The sequence below is a fragment of the Notamacropus eugenii genome, chromosome 2 (assembly GCF_028372415.1).
Source record: "Notamacropus eugenii isolate mMacEug1 chromosome 2, mMacEug1.pri_v2, whole genome shotgun sequence".
Classification (NCBI taxonomy): Eukaryota; Metazoa; Chordata; class Mammalia; order Diprotodontia; family Macropodidae; genus Notamacropus; species Notamacropus eugenii.
Window position 1 is genome coordinate 444367059 of NC_092873.1, and position 17900 is coordinate 444384958.

General features: G+C 35.3%; 1 protein-coding gene across 2 annotated transcripts in view; it reads right to left on the minus strand.

Annotated features, from left to right (window-relative positions):
• Window positions 1–17900, minus strand: part of CFHR2 (complement factor H related 2) — a 30120-nt gene that overhangs the window by 3236 nt on the left and 8984 nt on the right. For both annotated transcript variants that reach the window (XM_072648320.1, XM_072648321.1), the window contains exons 2-3: window positions 9889–10104; window positions 1205–1387 (exon numbers count right to left, since the gene is read on the minus strand). In XM_072648320.1, coding sequence (XP_072504421.1) covers window positions 1205–1387; window positions 9889–10104 — 399 coding nt within the window. The remainder of the gene's footprint in view (window positions 1–1204; window positions 1388–9888; window positions 10105–17900) is intronic.

The following is a 17900-nucleotide window of genomic DNA, read 5'->3' on the forward strand; positions in this document are numbered from 1 at the left end:
CAAAATTATCAGAAAATAACAGCAAGATTTAATATAATACCAATCAATATATTAAGGAACTACTTCAAATGATTAGAGAAATGACTAAAAAATGTCTCTATGAGAACAAGTGCAGAAGACTGTCAACTGGGACAATGAATAAAAGAAAAAAATTGTATAGAAATATATCAATATACAATAAATAAGTAATTTCCTAAAATCGTTTAGTACTGGGCAAAAGCAACAGACTGATAAGTGGGACAGAGTAGCTCATCTACACTTGGAGATAAATGAGAATTTCATGGTTTTTTTTTTTTTTGGAAAAGTTATATGGGGTCATGATGAAAAAAATGTATCAGAAGTACAAACCATAAGCTGTATTCTTTATCAAGGGTACAAATATCACCCATGTCTAGTATCTTGAATAATCTTTTTATCTCTTTTACTTGTGGTTAGGTCCTTTTATAATCTTCCCCAAATTTATCGACATTTCACTATTTTTTATGACTGTACTGATTCCCAAATAATGGAAAAGAGGAATTCAGAATTAACAAATCCTTAAATGAAATGAACCTTGGAGAATATCTCTTCTCAGCAAAATATGTGCAATAATTTTTTTTCCTAACTGCTTTCTGGAGTGGTCATCTGGCTTTCCCAGGAAATCGCTGTTCCAAATTCTGTCTTTTGGGGACAAAAGAATCAATTCTGAAAATGAAGTACAAATCAATCGACTTTGTATTTCCTAAAGTGCATTAAAATTGTACCGTGCCACACACATTCTGCTATGTAAAAGTTAAAAGGGATAGAAAATGGTGTCAGATGGAGATAATTTGTTCTGTATTTCCTAATTTTGAAAATAAGGAAAAATTCTCTTGGAGTATAAAGGAAACACCTGATTCCTTTTTTTCTTAAATTACTACTCCCAGTAACCAGGGTGTGATCAAATTGCAGTGAAAATTCTGAACCATACATTTAGTCATGTAATAACAAAAAGAATTCTCAGAGGCAGGTATGGTAGGGTTCAGTATATTGGAGACACTGGTTATGGCAACAAGCATGGATATCAATCAAGCATGTCTTTAAGGTTTACTGTTGAAGCCTGTTCTGTTTATTGAGATTTAGTCCCCCATAATACCATCCTGTGACATTTTAACTAAAAACTCCAACTGATCCTATCCTTCATTAATGACATTTTCCTTACATATTGAATCTATTTAGCACATACCTAGGCAAGTTGGTTCCTTTGTCCAAAATCCATTTCTGCATGTCACATATTGCGAACCCTGTAGCACATAAAGTCTTTGACATCTGTACTCCACTCTTGATTCTGGAGCGTATTCAGGTAAAGGGAAGGAGGTGATATCTCCATTATTAATAGATGGAGGTGGTCCACATTTTCCTACTTCCTCTGAGGTTGGGGGAAAGAATTTTATTTGGTGAAAGAGACAATACAGATAGGAGATTGAATTAAAACAAGAACTATGAATTTGATAATTGTCCCCTCCCCTTCAGTTTCTCAGGATACTGAACTCTACTGTGCATTTATTCAAATTTCAACTCGCAATATTGATTTGTGTATAGCTCACCCTCCACCTATACACAGATTATCCACCCTCCACTTCGTGTGTCCCACTCACTATACTCAATGCCACTATACTACTTCACCCTCATCTTTTGTAAAGGGCTTATGGAGTCAGCTAATCAATCAGTCAATAAACATTAATTAAATACCTTCTATATGCAAGGCACCATGCTATGTGCAGTGCTGGGTAAAAGAATAAATAGGTCCATCAGCCAGAAGAAGGAATCCAAGAGGATGAGAATTCTAGTTGGTAATGATGACTAATGGGGCAGGTAGGTGGCACAAGGGATAGAGTGTCAGACCTGGAGTTAGGAAGACCTAAGTCCAAATCTGGCCTCAAATACTTATTATTTGAGTGACCCTGGGCAAGTCACTTCACTCTATTTGCTTCAGTTTCCTCATCTATAAAATTATCTGGATAATGAAGTGGGAAACCATTCCAGTATCTTGGCCACAAATGCCCCCAAAGGGATCATGAATTGTTGCAGGCAATGGAAAAATGATTAAACCAAATGAGGAATAGAAAAGAGCAGAAAACCTGAGGGAACTAGTGGTAAGAATCTTACTCTCTCTTATTTCTAATGTTCTCCTTCTGTCTAAGTATACATTTAGAAGTCTTACAAGGTCTGTAATGGTAATTTAAATGGTAAGATCTTTCCCATTCATTAATATGCCAATGTGACCCACCCAGATCACATGGAATCCTGAGTCACATGAGTCCATGGAGGGAGGATTTTGCTGAAGGGGTGGAGCAGGAAGGATGGAATAGGAAGAGGCAGAGCTAGAGCAGAGCTGAGAGGAAATTTGGTCAGAGCAGTCAGAATTAGGAAGGATCCAGGTAAGCAGGCAGCTTACTAGTGTGAGGGAAAGAGCTAGTTTGTGGGAAGCCTATCAAGGGGAAGGGTTGGGGATAGTGTCATCCTCTCCATTGTTATTGTGTATAGATCATGATGAATTTGGCTTCCTTTACGGAATAAAAGTCTATTTTATCTCCTGTGAACCTTTCTATCTTTTTTGTCATAAACTCCTCATCTATCCATAGATCTGACCAGTAATTTCTTCCACACTCCTCTAATTTGCTAATATTGTGATCCTTTATGTCTAAATCATGTAGCCATCAGGATGTTCTCTTGGTATTACATTATCAGATGTTTATACAGTTTTCTTAAAAGTTTTTGTTGAACAGTGAATTTTTGCCCCAATAGCTATGACTTTTATGTTTATCAAACACTTGACTACTGTACTTATTTGTTTTTTTATTATATTCTTATATTTTTATTATATTTATTATAATCTTATATTCTTAATCAATTCCATTGATCAACCTCACTACTTACCTACTTACCTACTACCAAATTTTTTACATGATTACAGCTTTGCAGTATAGCTTGAGATCTGGCATTGCTAGGTTCCATTTCTTTTCCTTCATTCTTTTTTCTTTTTTCCCTTTATATACTTAATAATTTGTTTCTCAAAAGGAATTTTATTAATTTTGTAACTGCTTAAATTCTTTCATAGTTTGATTGACATGGCATTGAATAAGTAAATTAATTTAGGCAACATTTTCATTTTAATTATATTGGTTAATGTGCCCATAAGCAATGATTATTTATGCAATATTTAGATCCATCGTTAATGTGTACTATGTTTTATAATTTTGTGCGTCTTGGCTGGTTAACTCCCAATTGTTTTATATTTTCTATAGTCTTTTTAAATGGGATTTCTCATCCTATATATTCTTGCCAGATTTTATTGGTAACACAGAAATGCTGACCTGTATAAATTTATTTTATATCCTGAAACTTTGCTAAATTTGTTAATAATTTCAATTATGTGTTTCAGTTGACTGCAGTTCTTGAAGTTCTTATATCATCTGCAACACACAATAATTTTATTGCCTCTTTGTTCTTATTCTTTCAAATTCTTTTCCTTATGTAATTACTATAGTTAGCATTTCTGACAATGTACTGAATAATAATGGTGGTAAATGACATCCTTGCTTTATGTATGATCTTACTGAAAAGACTTCCAGGTTATCCCTGTTACAGATAATGCTAGCTCTTGAATTTAGAAAGATACTGCTCATCATTTTAAGAGAAGCTCCATTTAATCCTGTGCATTCCACTATTTTAATTGGAATAGATGGTGTATCTTGTCAACATCTTTTCCTGCATCTGTTGATATCATCATATATTTTTTGTTGTTTTATTATTAATAATGTAAATTATGTTTATAGCATTCCTAATGTTAAGCCAGAAGTGTATTTTTCATAGAAATCCAGCATGACTGTAGTATATAGATTTTGGTATCAAGACCATATTTGTGCCATAGAAAGAATTTGACAGGGCCTCTTTTTCCATATTTTAAAATAATTTATATAGTACTGGAATTAATTTTTCCTTAAATGTTTGTTAGAATTTACTTGTAAATTCATTCGGTTTTGGTTTTCTTTTTCTTTTTAAACATATCTTGCTCAATTTCTTTTTCTCAAATAGATTTAAGTAACCCATTTTCCATTCTGTCAATCTAGGCACGTCGTATTTTTGTAAATACCAATTTTATTTAGATTATCAATTTATTGACATGTAATAATTATGCAAAATATCTCCTAGTAATTTATTTTTTTTCTTCATTGATCTTATATTCATCTTTTCTCCTTTTTGATACTGGAAATGTGGCTTTCTTTCTTTTTAAAAAAATCAATTAGCTAATGGCTTATCTTAATTTATTTTAAAACCAGCTCCTATTTTTGTTAATTCTTTTCTTTGCTTTAAATTTTATTAAACTCATCTTTGATTGTCAGAATTTCTTTTTTAATTTTAATTAGGAGTTTTTTATTTGTTTGTTTTCTTTTTTTTTTTGTATTTAAATTTATTTATTTAATTTTCAACATTCATTTCCACAAAATTTTGGGTTCCAAATTTTTCTTCCCATTTCTCCCCTCCCCCTACCCCAAAAGACCGAACGTTCTAATTACCCCTATCCCCAATCTGCCCTCCCTTCCAGCTTTCCTCCCTTCCCTTCTCCCCATCTTCTTTTTTGTCCTGCAGGGCAAGATAACTTTCAACACCCCATTACCTGTATTTCTCATTTCCCAGTTTTATGCAAGAACAGTACTCAACAGTTGCTCCTAAAACTTTGAGTTCCAAATTCTCCTCCTCCCTCCCTCCCCACCCATCCCCTTTGGGAAGGCAAGCAATTCAATATAGGCCATATCTATGTAGTTTTGCAAATTATTTCCATAATAGTCGTTTTGTGTAAGACTAACTATATTTCCCTCCATCCTGTCTTGCCCCCCATTTCTTCTGCTGTGTCTTTTGACCCTGTTCCTCCCCAAGAGTGTTGACTTCTAATTGCTCCCTCTGCCCATTGCCCTACCTTCCATTATTGTTCCCACCCTGTTTATCCCCTTCTCCCCTACTTTCCTGTATTGTAAGATAGGTTTTCATACCAAAATGGGTGTGCATTTTATTCCTTCCTTTAGTCGAATGTGATGACAGTAAGCTTTATGTTTTTTCTCTCACCACTCTGCTTTTCCCCTCCAGTGAAAAGTCTTTTACTTGCTTCTTTTATGAGAGATAATTTGCCGCATTCCATTTCTCCCTTTCTTCTCCCAATATATTTCTCTCTCACCCCTTAATTTCATTTTTTAAGATATGACCCCATCCTATTCAACTCACCCTGTGCGCGCTCTCTCTCTCTCTCTCTCTCTCTCTCTCTCTCTCTCTCTCTCTCTCTTTCTCTGTGCGTGTGTGTAATTATATTAAATCTGAAAGGGAAGGATTCTTATCTATGCAAATATGCTGATAGTTAATGTATTTATATATTAAAAAAGTAATAGCACAGGGAGAAGAGGGATGGAAGAGACAGAAGGGAAAAATTATCTCACATAGAAGAGAAATGAAAAAGCTATTGCAGTGCAGTATTAGATGGGAGGGGTGGCAGACAATGCTTAAACCTTACTTTCATCAGAATAGGCTTAAAGAAAGAATAACATATATACTCAGATATAGAAATCTATTTTACTCTATAGGGAAGCAAAAAGGCATGGGGATAAAAAAAGTGGGGGACTGATAGAAGAGAGGGCAGATTGGAGAAGGTGCTGGTCAGAAGTAAGACACTTGAGGAGGGACAGGGCAAAAGGTAAAAGAAAAAAATGAATCAATAAGGGAAAATAGGATTGAGGGAAATATACAGTTATAATAATTGTGAATGTGAGGGAACTCATCCAAAAAACAGAAGCAGATAGAAGAACAGATGAAAAATTAGAATTTACCAGATAAGGGGCTGGAGCAGAATCTGTTATGCTTCAGCTGAAACTTTAAAAAAGCCAAAAGTAGCCATCATGATCACAAACAAAACAAAGGAATAATATACCTAATAAAAGAGATAAGGAAGGAAACAAAATCTTACTAAAAGATACTATAGACAATGAAGAAATATCAACTTTAAACATATGTATAAAATGGTATAGCATCTAAGTTTTTAAAGAAGTAAAATGAGTTACAGAAGAAAATCAAAAGTGAAACTATGGAGTGGGAGAACTTAACTTTCCCTTCTCAAGACTAGATAAATTTAACCCAAAAATAAACAAGAAAGAAGTTGAATAGAATTGAGGGTGAATAGAATTTTAGAAGAGTTGGATATGATAGAACTCCAGAAAAAATCAAAAGCATATACCTTTTCCTTGGTGGTACTTGACACACAAAAATTAACCATTTCCCATAACCAAAACCTCAACAACAATTGCAGGAAAGGATAAAAATGAAAATATACTCTTTTCAGACCACAATGCAATAAAACTTTCATTCATTAATGGGCAATGTAAAGATAGGCTAAAAATTAATTGGAGAGTAAATAATCTAATCCACAGGTGGGTTAAAGTACAAATCATCAATAATGAAACAGAAATAATCAGTAATTTCATTAAAGAACATAAAAAACATGAACAGCATTTCAAAATTTAGGATGAAACCAAAGCAATACCTAAGAAAAGTTTTATAATTCTAAATGTTAATGTCAATAAAATAAATAAAGAACAAATCAATGAATTGAATGTGTACCTTTAAAAAAAACTGCTAGAAAAAGAATGAATTAAAAAGTTTGAACTAAACACCAGAGTGGAAATCCTAGAAAATCAGAGGAGAGAGAAAATCATTGACCTAATAATCTAGAAGCAGGTTTTATGAAAAAAATACAATAGAAAAATCAATAATAAAACTTTGTTAATTTGCTTTTAAAGAAGAAAAAAAAGAAAACCAAATTAATGTACCAAAAATGAAAGGGGTAAATTCACCATGAATGAAGAGAAAATTAAAATTATTATTAGGAATTATTTTACTCACTTATATGCCAATAAATCTGATAATTTAAGGAAAATGCGTGGATATTACAAAAATATAAATTCCCCAGATTAACAAAAGAGAAAATAGAATACTTAATCCTATCTTAGAAAAAGAACTTGAACACATCATCAGTGACTTTTCGAAGAAAAAGATCCAAGGAAATTTTTACTAAACATTTAAAGAACAATTAATCCTAAATCATTTGGAAAAACAGTCAAAGAAGGAGTCCCACAAAATTCCTTTTATAATACAAATATGGTGCTAATATCTAATCCGGGAAGAGTGAAAACAGAAAAAAAATACAACACTATGGACAACTTACCCTAATTGATGCAAAATATTTTAAATAAAATGATATCAAGAAGATCACAGCAACATGTGAGAAAGATCATACACAATGACCAGGTGGAATTTATTCCAGGAATTCAGGACTGATTAAATAATAGGAAACCTATTATTACAATTGACCATGTCACTAACAAAAGCAGAAAAAATTATTTGATTATCTCAAAAGATGCGGAAAATGTCTTTGACAAAATACAGAACTCTTTCCTATGAAAACATTAGAGAGCATGAAGCTTTGCTTGAAATAATAATAGCTATCTAAAACAATCAGCAAGCATTATTTGTAATGAGAATAAGCTACAGTCCTTTCCAATAAGATCAGGAATAAAACAAAGATGCTTTTTATTACCACAATTATTCAAAATTGTACTGGAAGTGTTAGGTATAATAGTAGAAAAAGAATAAATTTAAGGAATTAGAACAGGCAATGAGGAAAAAATACTATCACTCTTTGCAGATGTTATGATGGTATACTTAGAAAATCCTGGAGAATAAACTAAAAAGCAAATTGAAACAATTAAGAATTTCATCACATTTGTCAATTGACAAAATAAATACACATATATCAGCATTTCTATATATTATCAACAAAGTCCAGCGTCTTCAATGACTGTAGAGAATAAAAAAACCTTGGGAATCTACCTGAGACAAATCCAGGAACTATATGAACACAATTACAAAACATATTTCACACAAATAGTCAGATCCAAACAACTTCTAAAGTATTAATTACTGATGAATAGTGATCCAAAACAATAAAAAATGAAAGTTCTGCCTAAATTCATCTACTTATTGAGTGCCATACCAATCAAACTACCAAGAAGTTTTTTATAGAGATACAAAAAAACCATAACAAACTTCATCTGGAAGAAAAAAGGTCAAGTATAAAAGGATCAATGAAAAAATGTGAAGGAAGCAGTACCAGATCTCAAACTTTATTATAAAGTAATAATCATCAAAATAATCTGACAATGGCTAAGAAATAGAGTAGTTGATCAGTTGAATAGCTTAGGTATGCAAGTCAATGGAGTAAAAGACGATAGTGATTTAATGTTTGATAAACCGAAAGACCCCAGCTTCTGGGGTTAAGAATTCACTGTTTGACAAAAACAGCTTAGAAAACTGGAAAACAGTATGGCAGAAACTAGGTATAGAGCAACACCTCACACCATATACCAACATGAGATCAAAATGAGTACAAGATTTAAAGAGTGATACCATAAGCAAATTAGAAGAGCATGAACTAATTTACCTGTCAGATCTTTGGATAAAGAAATATTTAGGACCAAATAAGGTATAGAGAACATTACCAAATACAAAATGGATAATTTTGATTTTAAAATATTAAAATTGTTTTACTCAAATAAAACCAAAGTAACCAAATTGAGTAGGAAAACAGAAAACTGGGAAAAAGCTTTCTGAAAATGTCATTGGTCAACGTCTCATTTCTTAAATACAAAGAGAACTGGGTCAAATTTATAAGAATACAGGTCATTCTCCAATTGACAAAGAGTAGAAGGATATAAACAGGAGGATTTTAGTCAACGAAATCAAAGCTCTCTACAATTTGTTAAAAATGTTTTAAATCACTAATGATTACAGAAATTCAAAGTAAAACAACTCTCAGGTAGCACCTCACACCTATCACATTACTTAACATGAAGAAATGGAAAATGAAAAATGTTAGCGATATGGTAAAACTGGGACATTAATGCATTGTAGATGGTGTTGTGAACTGATCCACTCATTCTGTAGAGCAATTTGGGATTATGTTCAAAGGGCTATAAATGTGTCTATAAAACAAACCTGACCCCAAATAAGCAATGAGAAGATCCTTCTCCCTACTTTGTAGAAGTTTGGGGTCCTTGTGTATGAAACATTTTATATAGTCAGATTTTTTTGTGTATTCATTGTTTTCACATTTTTTCCTCTTTCTCTTTTTTCTTCATAGAAATAAATACTTGTTATAATGGATCGACTTGAATGGGAAGTAAAGGGAGAAGTAAACAAGGGGAAGCTAGGAAATTAAAGATCACAGATTTGAATTAAAATTCATCTTATAAGTTAAGGACAATCCAGAAGAGTGTCACATTCACACTGTCAGAGAATAAGCAGTGTTACAAGAGAAGAGATAATTCTACCAAAGGAGCAGAAAGTGCTTTGGAGGAGTAGGCTACACTATCAGAGAGCAAGTAATGGTACCTTAGTAATGGTACGTTAGACCAGACAGTGCTACTAAAGAAGTCAGTGTAATCTCATAAAATGATGAGCATTATCTGACAACAGGAGTCAGTATCCAAGAAGAAACAGTGCAATTAGGGAAGCAGAAGGTGATACCAGATTTCAATGGTACTTAATAGAGCAAATTACAAACTGTGATAATGATTTATGAAGGGTGAACACTAGTATGAAGGGACTTGAGAATTTATGATGTTCATTGGTTTTCTTTTTGCAAAATAGTTTTTCTTGTGATAGGTCATGTCCAAAATGTATCAGGACGGAATCCTAACCTTCTGTAATGTTCAGTGAGAACATCATCAAGATCTCATTGATACAAAATGCCATATTCTTTTCAAATATAATCTGGGACTTCCTGTCATTGTACCCATTACAAGTAGTTTAAAGAAGCATACTCACTAAGGCATTCTGGCACTGGAGACCACCCTTCTTCAGTACATGAAAATGTTGTCCAATATGATGAAGATCTTTGAGCAGGTACATAATTTTCATTACAGTGGTAGTACATTAATTTTCCAATACGTGCTGGAAAGAAACGTCGATTGTATTCCTCACTTTGCCAATATGGTTTATAAATGAATCCATATTGAATTTCTGGATAATCACATGGTCTCTCTTAGAAGAAAGTGAAGTAAAAATAAGTTATTATTCTTATTAATAATTTTATTAATATTTATTTCCTATGATGAATACAGACTTTAAAATATGCTATAACTGCATTCCTTCCATTTGTGATCTAGAATGTGTACTGATTTAGAATGAAAAAAGCTAGAAAGAATTTGTGAAAGTTATCTCACTTCAATTCAACAAATATTTTGAAATATATACTACATACAAGACATCACACTATTCAGTTAGGATGCAAAGACAAATGTAGCTTTCTTTGTCTTTGAGCATTTATGTGCCAATAGATGCTGCCAGGATGAAAACTTCTAAATTGTATGAGATGGTTGGTAAGTTGTCCACTCTCCTATTGGAGAGATTCTGTAAATTTCTCAGTAATCCACCCCAGGATCAAACACACACTATAAGAACCCAAGAAAGAGTTTTTCATTTCCCAAATGTTCACTCCCACATTTACCATCCCAGAAGCACTGTTTGGCATAAAACATCAAAATATCATCTCCACTCTTGTCAGTCCTTTCCTTTATGAAATGAATAAGAATTTATTCACTTTCTTTAAGGAATAGTGCCTATTCTAAGTTGGCTATGAAATTTTAATACCTAAAAACATCACAATAAATGAAGGTTAGGATGGATTCCTGTGTTGGTCATCAGCTATAAAATGGAGATGTTTCTATATTGTAGAAAGACTAGTCTTTACTATACTCTCATCCCTTGGCCCATATGACAACACCGTCCTGCTCTTTGGACCACATTTGGGATTTGGCTGGTTTAGGGACTCTTATTTAAAAATTTCAATGCTAATTGGATATTCACTCTGCTTTTTATAGTCCTAGAAATTTTCCTTAGAGGAGAGGTTAAATGGCTTGGTGAGGCTCATGTAAACAGTATAACTCAGAGGCAGAATTTAAATCTTAATCAGCCTTCCATGATGTTTGACTATATAACATAACATGCTAACTCTTTGTTGTAAGACATGCCAGAAAAAAAATCCCTAACGTTTATAATTGAACCTTGGACATTGAAATCATTTTTACCTCTTTTAGGATGAGAGAAAGGGGAGAGACTAGATAAGGGAGTTCAATTAGAGGCTATTAGAATTATCTAAGGGAGAAGTGATGAGAGACACAACTAGGGTGATAGTTTGAATGGAGAGATAAGAAAAGATCCAAGAAAAATTGTGGAGCTCTAGTAGACAAAACTGAGAAGTTGATTGGATTTGAAGGATGAATGAATCACAGATGTCTCTGAGCTTTCAAAAACAGATAACCAAGATAAAAATAGGGAAGTTGGGGAGGAATGAAAAAGATTTAGGGGAAGGTGATGAGTTCCATTTTGGATTATGCTGTGTAATATGCTAGTGCTCAGTAAGGAAGAGGTACTCAGGAGAAAGGTGGCATTGAGATCCTGAGGAAAAGAGCCTGGGTATAAGTGAAAGGGATGGGAGGACTACCATAAAAAAAAGGAGCATCATTCAAGTGAGGGGACAAGGGGTTGACCAGCAGTATCAAATGGTAAATAAATATCAAGGGGGCTGAAAACCTGGAAAAAGTCAGTGGATTTATCATTTAAGAGGAAATATGTAGATTGAGAGCTTGAGGATGGAGATGACTATCAAACACTGATAGTATAATTTTAGTACAAAGATGGCATTTGAAGCCAGATTGCAAGGCTAGAGGAAGTGGAAAATAAGGAAGTAAGGGCAATTAAAAATAGACTTTCTAGGAATTGTAGGAATAAAATAGAGGAAATATATAGACTGACAGTTTGAGGAGATAAAAGGAAGGATATATAAGATATATGCATGTATATATTCATATATGCATATTAGAATATATATATACCATTTCTTGTGACTATATTTCATTCCAACCTTAATTCCACCCTGTAGACCCCTCCCTTGCTCCAAATCTTCACTCAAATGACACTTTCATAGCACAATAATACTACATCACATTCACATGCCATATTTTGTTTAACCATTCCTCAACTGACAGGCATCCCATCAGCTTCCAATTCCTTGCCAATATAAATGAAAAAATATCTTAAATTAATTCAACCTTTTAAAAATTTCTTGCATGTGTAAACATAATTTATTCAGTCAACAAGTACCCTTTGTACTTTTGAATTATTTCCTATTTTCAAAAGGACTTGAGGCAATATTTTTGCCCATTTTGTTATAAAATAGAAGTATTCAGGTTTTTAAGAAATTAATATAATAATGATTTTCATTTTTTAAAACAGCATAATTACTTTAAACATTGAAACTAGTTAGGTTCTATACAGTGAGAAAAGTAGCAAGAAGTAACAGAGAGAAACTAGGGATGATTGAAGAGAGGACTCAGATTAGCCTCTAGGAATTAAATTTCAATGCTAACTAATCACCCAAAACAGGCTTTTTGAAATGTGCCTCAAAGAAGAATCCTTTATAATTCCATTATGAATTCATATTAGAATTATATGCTGCCTTTACATGAACAGAACGAGTTGTAGTAATTCTTAATTGGTTATTCAAATTCAGACTTTTAACTCTTGAGTTTGGACTTCAACTATCTTTCTAAAACACCCATAAATAATATATTGTTTAAGATATAGAAATTGAATTTAATGATATACATATAACACATATATAATGCATTTGATAATATACTAGAATCTTCTTTTGTCCTGTCAAAAAATACTGAATTTAATTGCACACCTAATAATTGTAAAAAAAAACCCACAAAAAATATTTCCCAAACTAAGTTCCTATTAAAATCATGTTACTTGAAACTTTGAAAACTTATTTATGTTGGCATTTTGCCAGGCCTAGAGGCCTGAGGGCTACCCAAGTCTTACCTTACCTGTCCCAGGTCTTCGCTTGGCCAAACCGGATAAACGTATGAGAGAAGAGACTTTCCGGAGTCGAACAAGGGTTAGGCTTTATTCAGGGTCCTGGTTACATGTGCAGGGGGAGCTCTTCCTTAGGAGGGAGAGAGAAATCTCCCAAGGAGGCAAAGATCTTACGGTAAGAGATTGGAAGTAGAAGTGTAAGTGGGGAGAGAGAGGGAGGGGAGAGCAAAGAGAGGAAAAACGGAGCCTTCTGTCCTGTCAGGGCCCCTCCGCGCTAAGAGCACCTTCAGGCTTTCCTGACCCTAATTAAGCTCTCCGGCCATGTAGTTTGCACCTGAATACCGTGCCTGTTAGATAACAATAGGTGTGCCCAGATCCGGGACAGTCTCGAGGGCGGGATGCTCCTCCCATCACGTTTCTCACGGGAAGAGGCGGAAATACACGAGATAGCTCAGTCTCACTCCTCGATTCCCTGCTGTTTTCTGGGGGGCCTCATGAGAACTCTAAGATTTAGAAGTTCCCACCTTTACCCGCCCGAGACTGTCCACATGGAATTGAGCTTCCACCCCCAACAGCATTTAATAAATGCTTATTGATTGATTGGTCAAAAATTAATTTAAGACACTTCCACATGTAAAATCTTATTTAATTATAATTAAAAATATCTTGCTGAATTCAGCCAATTAATATTTTAACCTATTTTTTTCCACAATAAACTAACACCTGCTACTAAAGAATAATTTTTAAAAAATAAAATTTACCATATTATTTTATGTTGTTGTTGTGAATAACAGTTTTTTGGTCACGTCCAACTGTTTGTGACCCCATTTGGGGTTTTCTTAGCAAATGTATTGGAATGGTTTGCCATTTCCTTCACCAGTTCATTTTATAGATGAGGAGAGTGAGGAAAACAGGCACTAAGTGACTTTCCCAGGGTCACACAGTCAGTTGGTGTCAGAGGCCAGATTTGAACTCATGAGTTTTTTCTGTTGTTATTTGTATTTTAAGGTTGATTATGTTCAAAATGCCTTTCTTTTTTGCTTTGCTAACAGAAAACAAAAAAAAAAGTATTCTAAATTAAATTCAACCTTTAAAATAACTATTTTTTAGTGTATCATTTATTTCAGTGCTTTTCAAAATAAACTCCTTTTTGCCCCTGATGGGAGTTTTGCCTACTGACATAGGTAGTCTCAGGCAGCTTGGTGGCACGGTTGATAAAGTGTTGACCTTGGAGTCAGGAGGAACTGAGTTCAAATTGAGTCTCAGACATTTACTAGATAGGTGAATGTGTGCAAGTCATATAACCCTGTCTGCCTCAGTTTCTCATCTGGAAAATGAGCTAGGGAAAGAAATGACAGATCTCTTCAGCATCTTTGCCAAGAATATCTCAAAGAAGTGATGAAGAGTCAGATAAAACTGAAATGACTCATCAACAGTATGTATAACCTCTCAGATAAAACCCATTTCTTTACTGCAAGCAATATTCTTTCCTCTTGATCTCTCTTCCTTCACTTTCTTTTCATTTTCCCACCACCACCATCACCACATTTTGCTCCACCTCCTACAGCTTTCAGTGCTGTGTAAAATGAATTTAAGATGAGAGTAGGTTGAATTGATATGTACCTACACATTCTCTGTAATATAGAGGGATAACATTCCCTGTGTCTGAAAAACTTGTAGTATTAGTTTAATAAGTTTTTAATATTACAGATTCATTCCTTTGATTAATGCTGGTATCCTTGGGGTAAGTCAAATATTAAGACATGAATACTTTATTATCAAACCATCAACCATCCAGGACTTATTAAGCACCTACTATTTATCAGACTCTGGGCTACCATCAAGTAGTTTATAATTCTCTGTAACAAAAACCTCAGAGCTCTAAAATAGGAATAAGAATGAAGTTATTGCAATTGTGATGGGGTGAAAAAAGTCAAGAATTCAGGGGCATGAGACACAATCTTGAACAGATTAATAGCTAATACACATCGAACACTTCACAGAGCTGTGAGGATCAGTGAGATAATATTTGTAAAAACTTTTGCAAAGCTTCAAGTGATATATAAATGTTATTTATTTGACATTCATTTTAACAAAATTTTGGGTTCCAAATTTTCTCCCCTTTTATCCCCTCCCCCCCCAAACACCAAGCATTCTAATTGCCCCTATGATCAATCTGCTCTCTCTTCTAGCATCCCTCTCTGCCCTTGTCTCCATCTTCTCTTTTGTCCTGTAGGGCCAGATAACTTTCTATACCCCTTTACCTGTATTTCTTATTTCCTAGTGGCAAGAACATTACTCGACAGTTGTTCCTAACACTTTGAGTTCCAACTTCTTTACCTCCCTCCCTCCCCACTCCTTCCCTTTGGAAGGCAAGCAATTCAATATAGGCTAAATCTGTGTAGTTTTGCAAATGACTTCCATAATAGTTGTGTTGTATAAGACTAACTATATTTCCCTCCATCCTATCCTGTCCCCCATTACTTCTGTTCTCTCTTTTGATCCTGTCCCTCCCCATGAATGTCGACCTCAAATTGCTCCCTCCTCCCCATGCCCTCCCTTCCATCATCCCCCCCCACCCTGCTTATCCCCTTCTCCCCCACTTTCCTGTATTGTAAGATAGGTTTTCCTACCAAAATGAGTGTGCATTTTATTCCTTCCTTTAGTGGAATGTGATGAGAGTAAACTTCATGTTTTTCTCTCACCCCCCATCTTTATCCCTCCACTAATAAGTCTTTTGCTTGCCTCTTTTATGAGAGATAAGTTGCCCCATTCCATTTCTCCCTTTCTCCACCCAATATATTTCTCTCTCATTGCTTGATTTCATTTTTTTAAGATATGATCCCATCCTCTTCAATTCACTCTGTGCACTCTGTCTCTATGTGTGTGTGCATGTGTGCATGTGTGTGTGTGCAATCCCACCCAGTACCCAGATACTGAAAAGTTTCAAGAGTTACAAATATTGTCTTTCCATGTAGAAATGTAAACAGTTCAACTTTAGTAAGTCCCTTATGACTTCTCTTTGCTGTTCACCTTTTCATGGTTCTCTTCATTCTTGTGTTTGAAAGTCAAATTTTCTTTTCAGCTCTGGTCTTTTCATGAAGAATGCTTGAAAGTCCTCAATTTCATTGAAAGACCATTTTTTCCCCTGAAGTACTATACTCAGTTTTGCTGGGTAGGTGATTCTTGGTTTTAGTCCTAGTTCCTTTGACTTCTGGAATATCCTATTCCATGCCCTTCTATCCTTTAATGTAGAAGCTGCTAGATCTTGTGTTATCCTGATTGTATTTCCACAATACTTGAATTGTTTCTTTCTAGCTGCTTGCAATATTTTCTCCTTGACTTGGGAACTCTGGAATTTGGCCACAATGTTCCTAGGAGTTTCTCTTTTTTGGATCTCTTTCACGTGGTGTTCTGTGGATTCCTTGAATATTTATTTTGCCCTCTGGTTCTAGAATCTCAGGGCAGTTTTCCTTGATAGTTTCATGAAAGATGATGTCTAGGCTCTTTTTTTGATCATGGCTTTCAGGCAGTCCCATAATTTTTAAATTGTCTCTCCTGGATCTACTTTCCAGGTCAGTGGTTTTTCCAATGAGATATTTCACATTATCTTCCATTTTTCCATTCTTCTCGCTTTGTTCTGTGATTTCTTGCTTTCTCATAAAGTCCTTAGCCTCCATCTGTGCCATTCTAATTTTGAAAGAACTGTTTTCTTCAGTGAGCTTTTGAATCTCCTTTTCCATTTGGCTAATTCTGCTTTTGAAAGCATTCTTCTCCTCATTGGCTTCTTGAACCTCTTTTGCCAATTGAGTTAGCCTATTTTTCAAGGTGTTATTTTCTTCAGCATTTTTTTGGGTCTCCTTTAGCAGGGTGCTGACCTGCTGTTCATGCTTTGACTTCATGTCTCTCATTTCTCTTCCCAGTTTTTCCTCCACCTCTCTAACTTGATTTTCAAAATTCTTTTTGAGCTCTTCCATGGCCTGAGCCCATTGAGTGGGCTGGGATACAGAAGTCTTGACTTCTATGTCTTTGCCTGATGGTAAGCATTGTTCTTCCTCATCAGAAGGGAAGGGAGGACATGCCTGTTCACCAAGAAAGTAACCTTCTATAGTCTTATTTCTTTTTCCTTTTCTGGGCATTTTCCCAGCCAGTGACTTGACCTCTGAATATTCTCCTCACACCCACCTCACCTCCTGATCCTCCCAGCCAGAGCTTGGGGTCTGAGATTCAAATGCTGCTTCCCAGCCTCAGGACTTCCATGGGGGTGGGGCTGCTATTCAGTGTGAGATTAAGTTCAGGTGCTCAGGTCAGGGCAGGGCCGCCTCTCAGGCTCAGTTCCCTCAGGGGGTTTATGCAGCGACCTCAACAATGGATCCAGGCTCCTGCCTGCTTGGGGAGCCCTGGTCTGCTGCTGTCTCAGCTGCTGCCTCCCGAGGGGGCCTGAATTATGGGGTCACCCCACTCACCTCTCGACCCGCCAAAAAGACCCTCTCACCAACCCCCGTCACCTGTGGGTGAAGGGACCCACATGGCCGCTGGAGATCCCGTTCCTGAAGCCTGCTCGGATCCGCTCCTCTCTGTGCTGCGGCCGTGGCAGGGCTGGGCTGGGCTCCGCGTCCGCAGCCCGACGGACCTTTTGTGAGAGGTTTGCAGGTCCCTCTGGAACAGAAATCTCCTTTGCTCCACTGTTCTGTGGCCTCTACTGCTCCAGAATTCGCCATGAGTTCCTTTTTACAGATGTTCTATAGATTGTGGGTTTGGAACTATGTGTATGTGTGTCTTTCTACTCCGCCATCTTGGCTCCACCCCCTGTGATATATAAATGTTAACAATAATTTACTACTACTACTACTAGTACTACTACAACTATTACTATTACTACTACTACTACTGCTACTACTACTACTACTACTACTACTACTACTACTACTACTACTACTACTACTACTAATGCT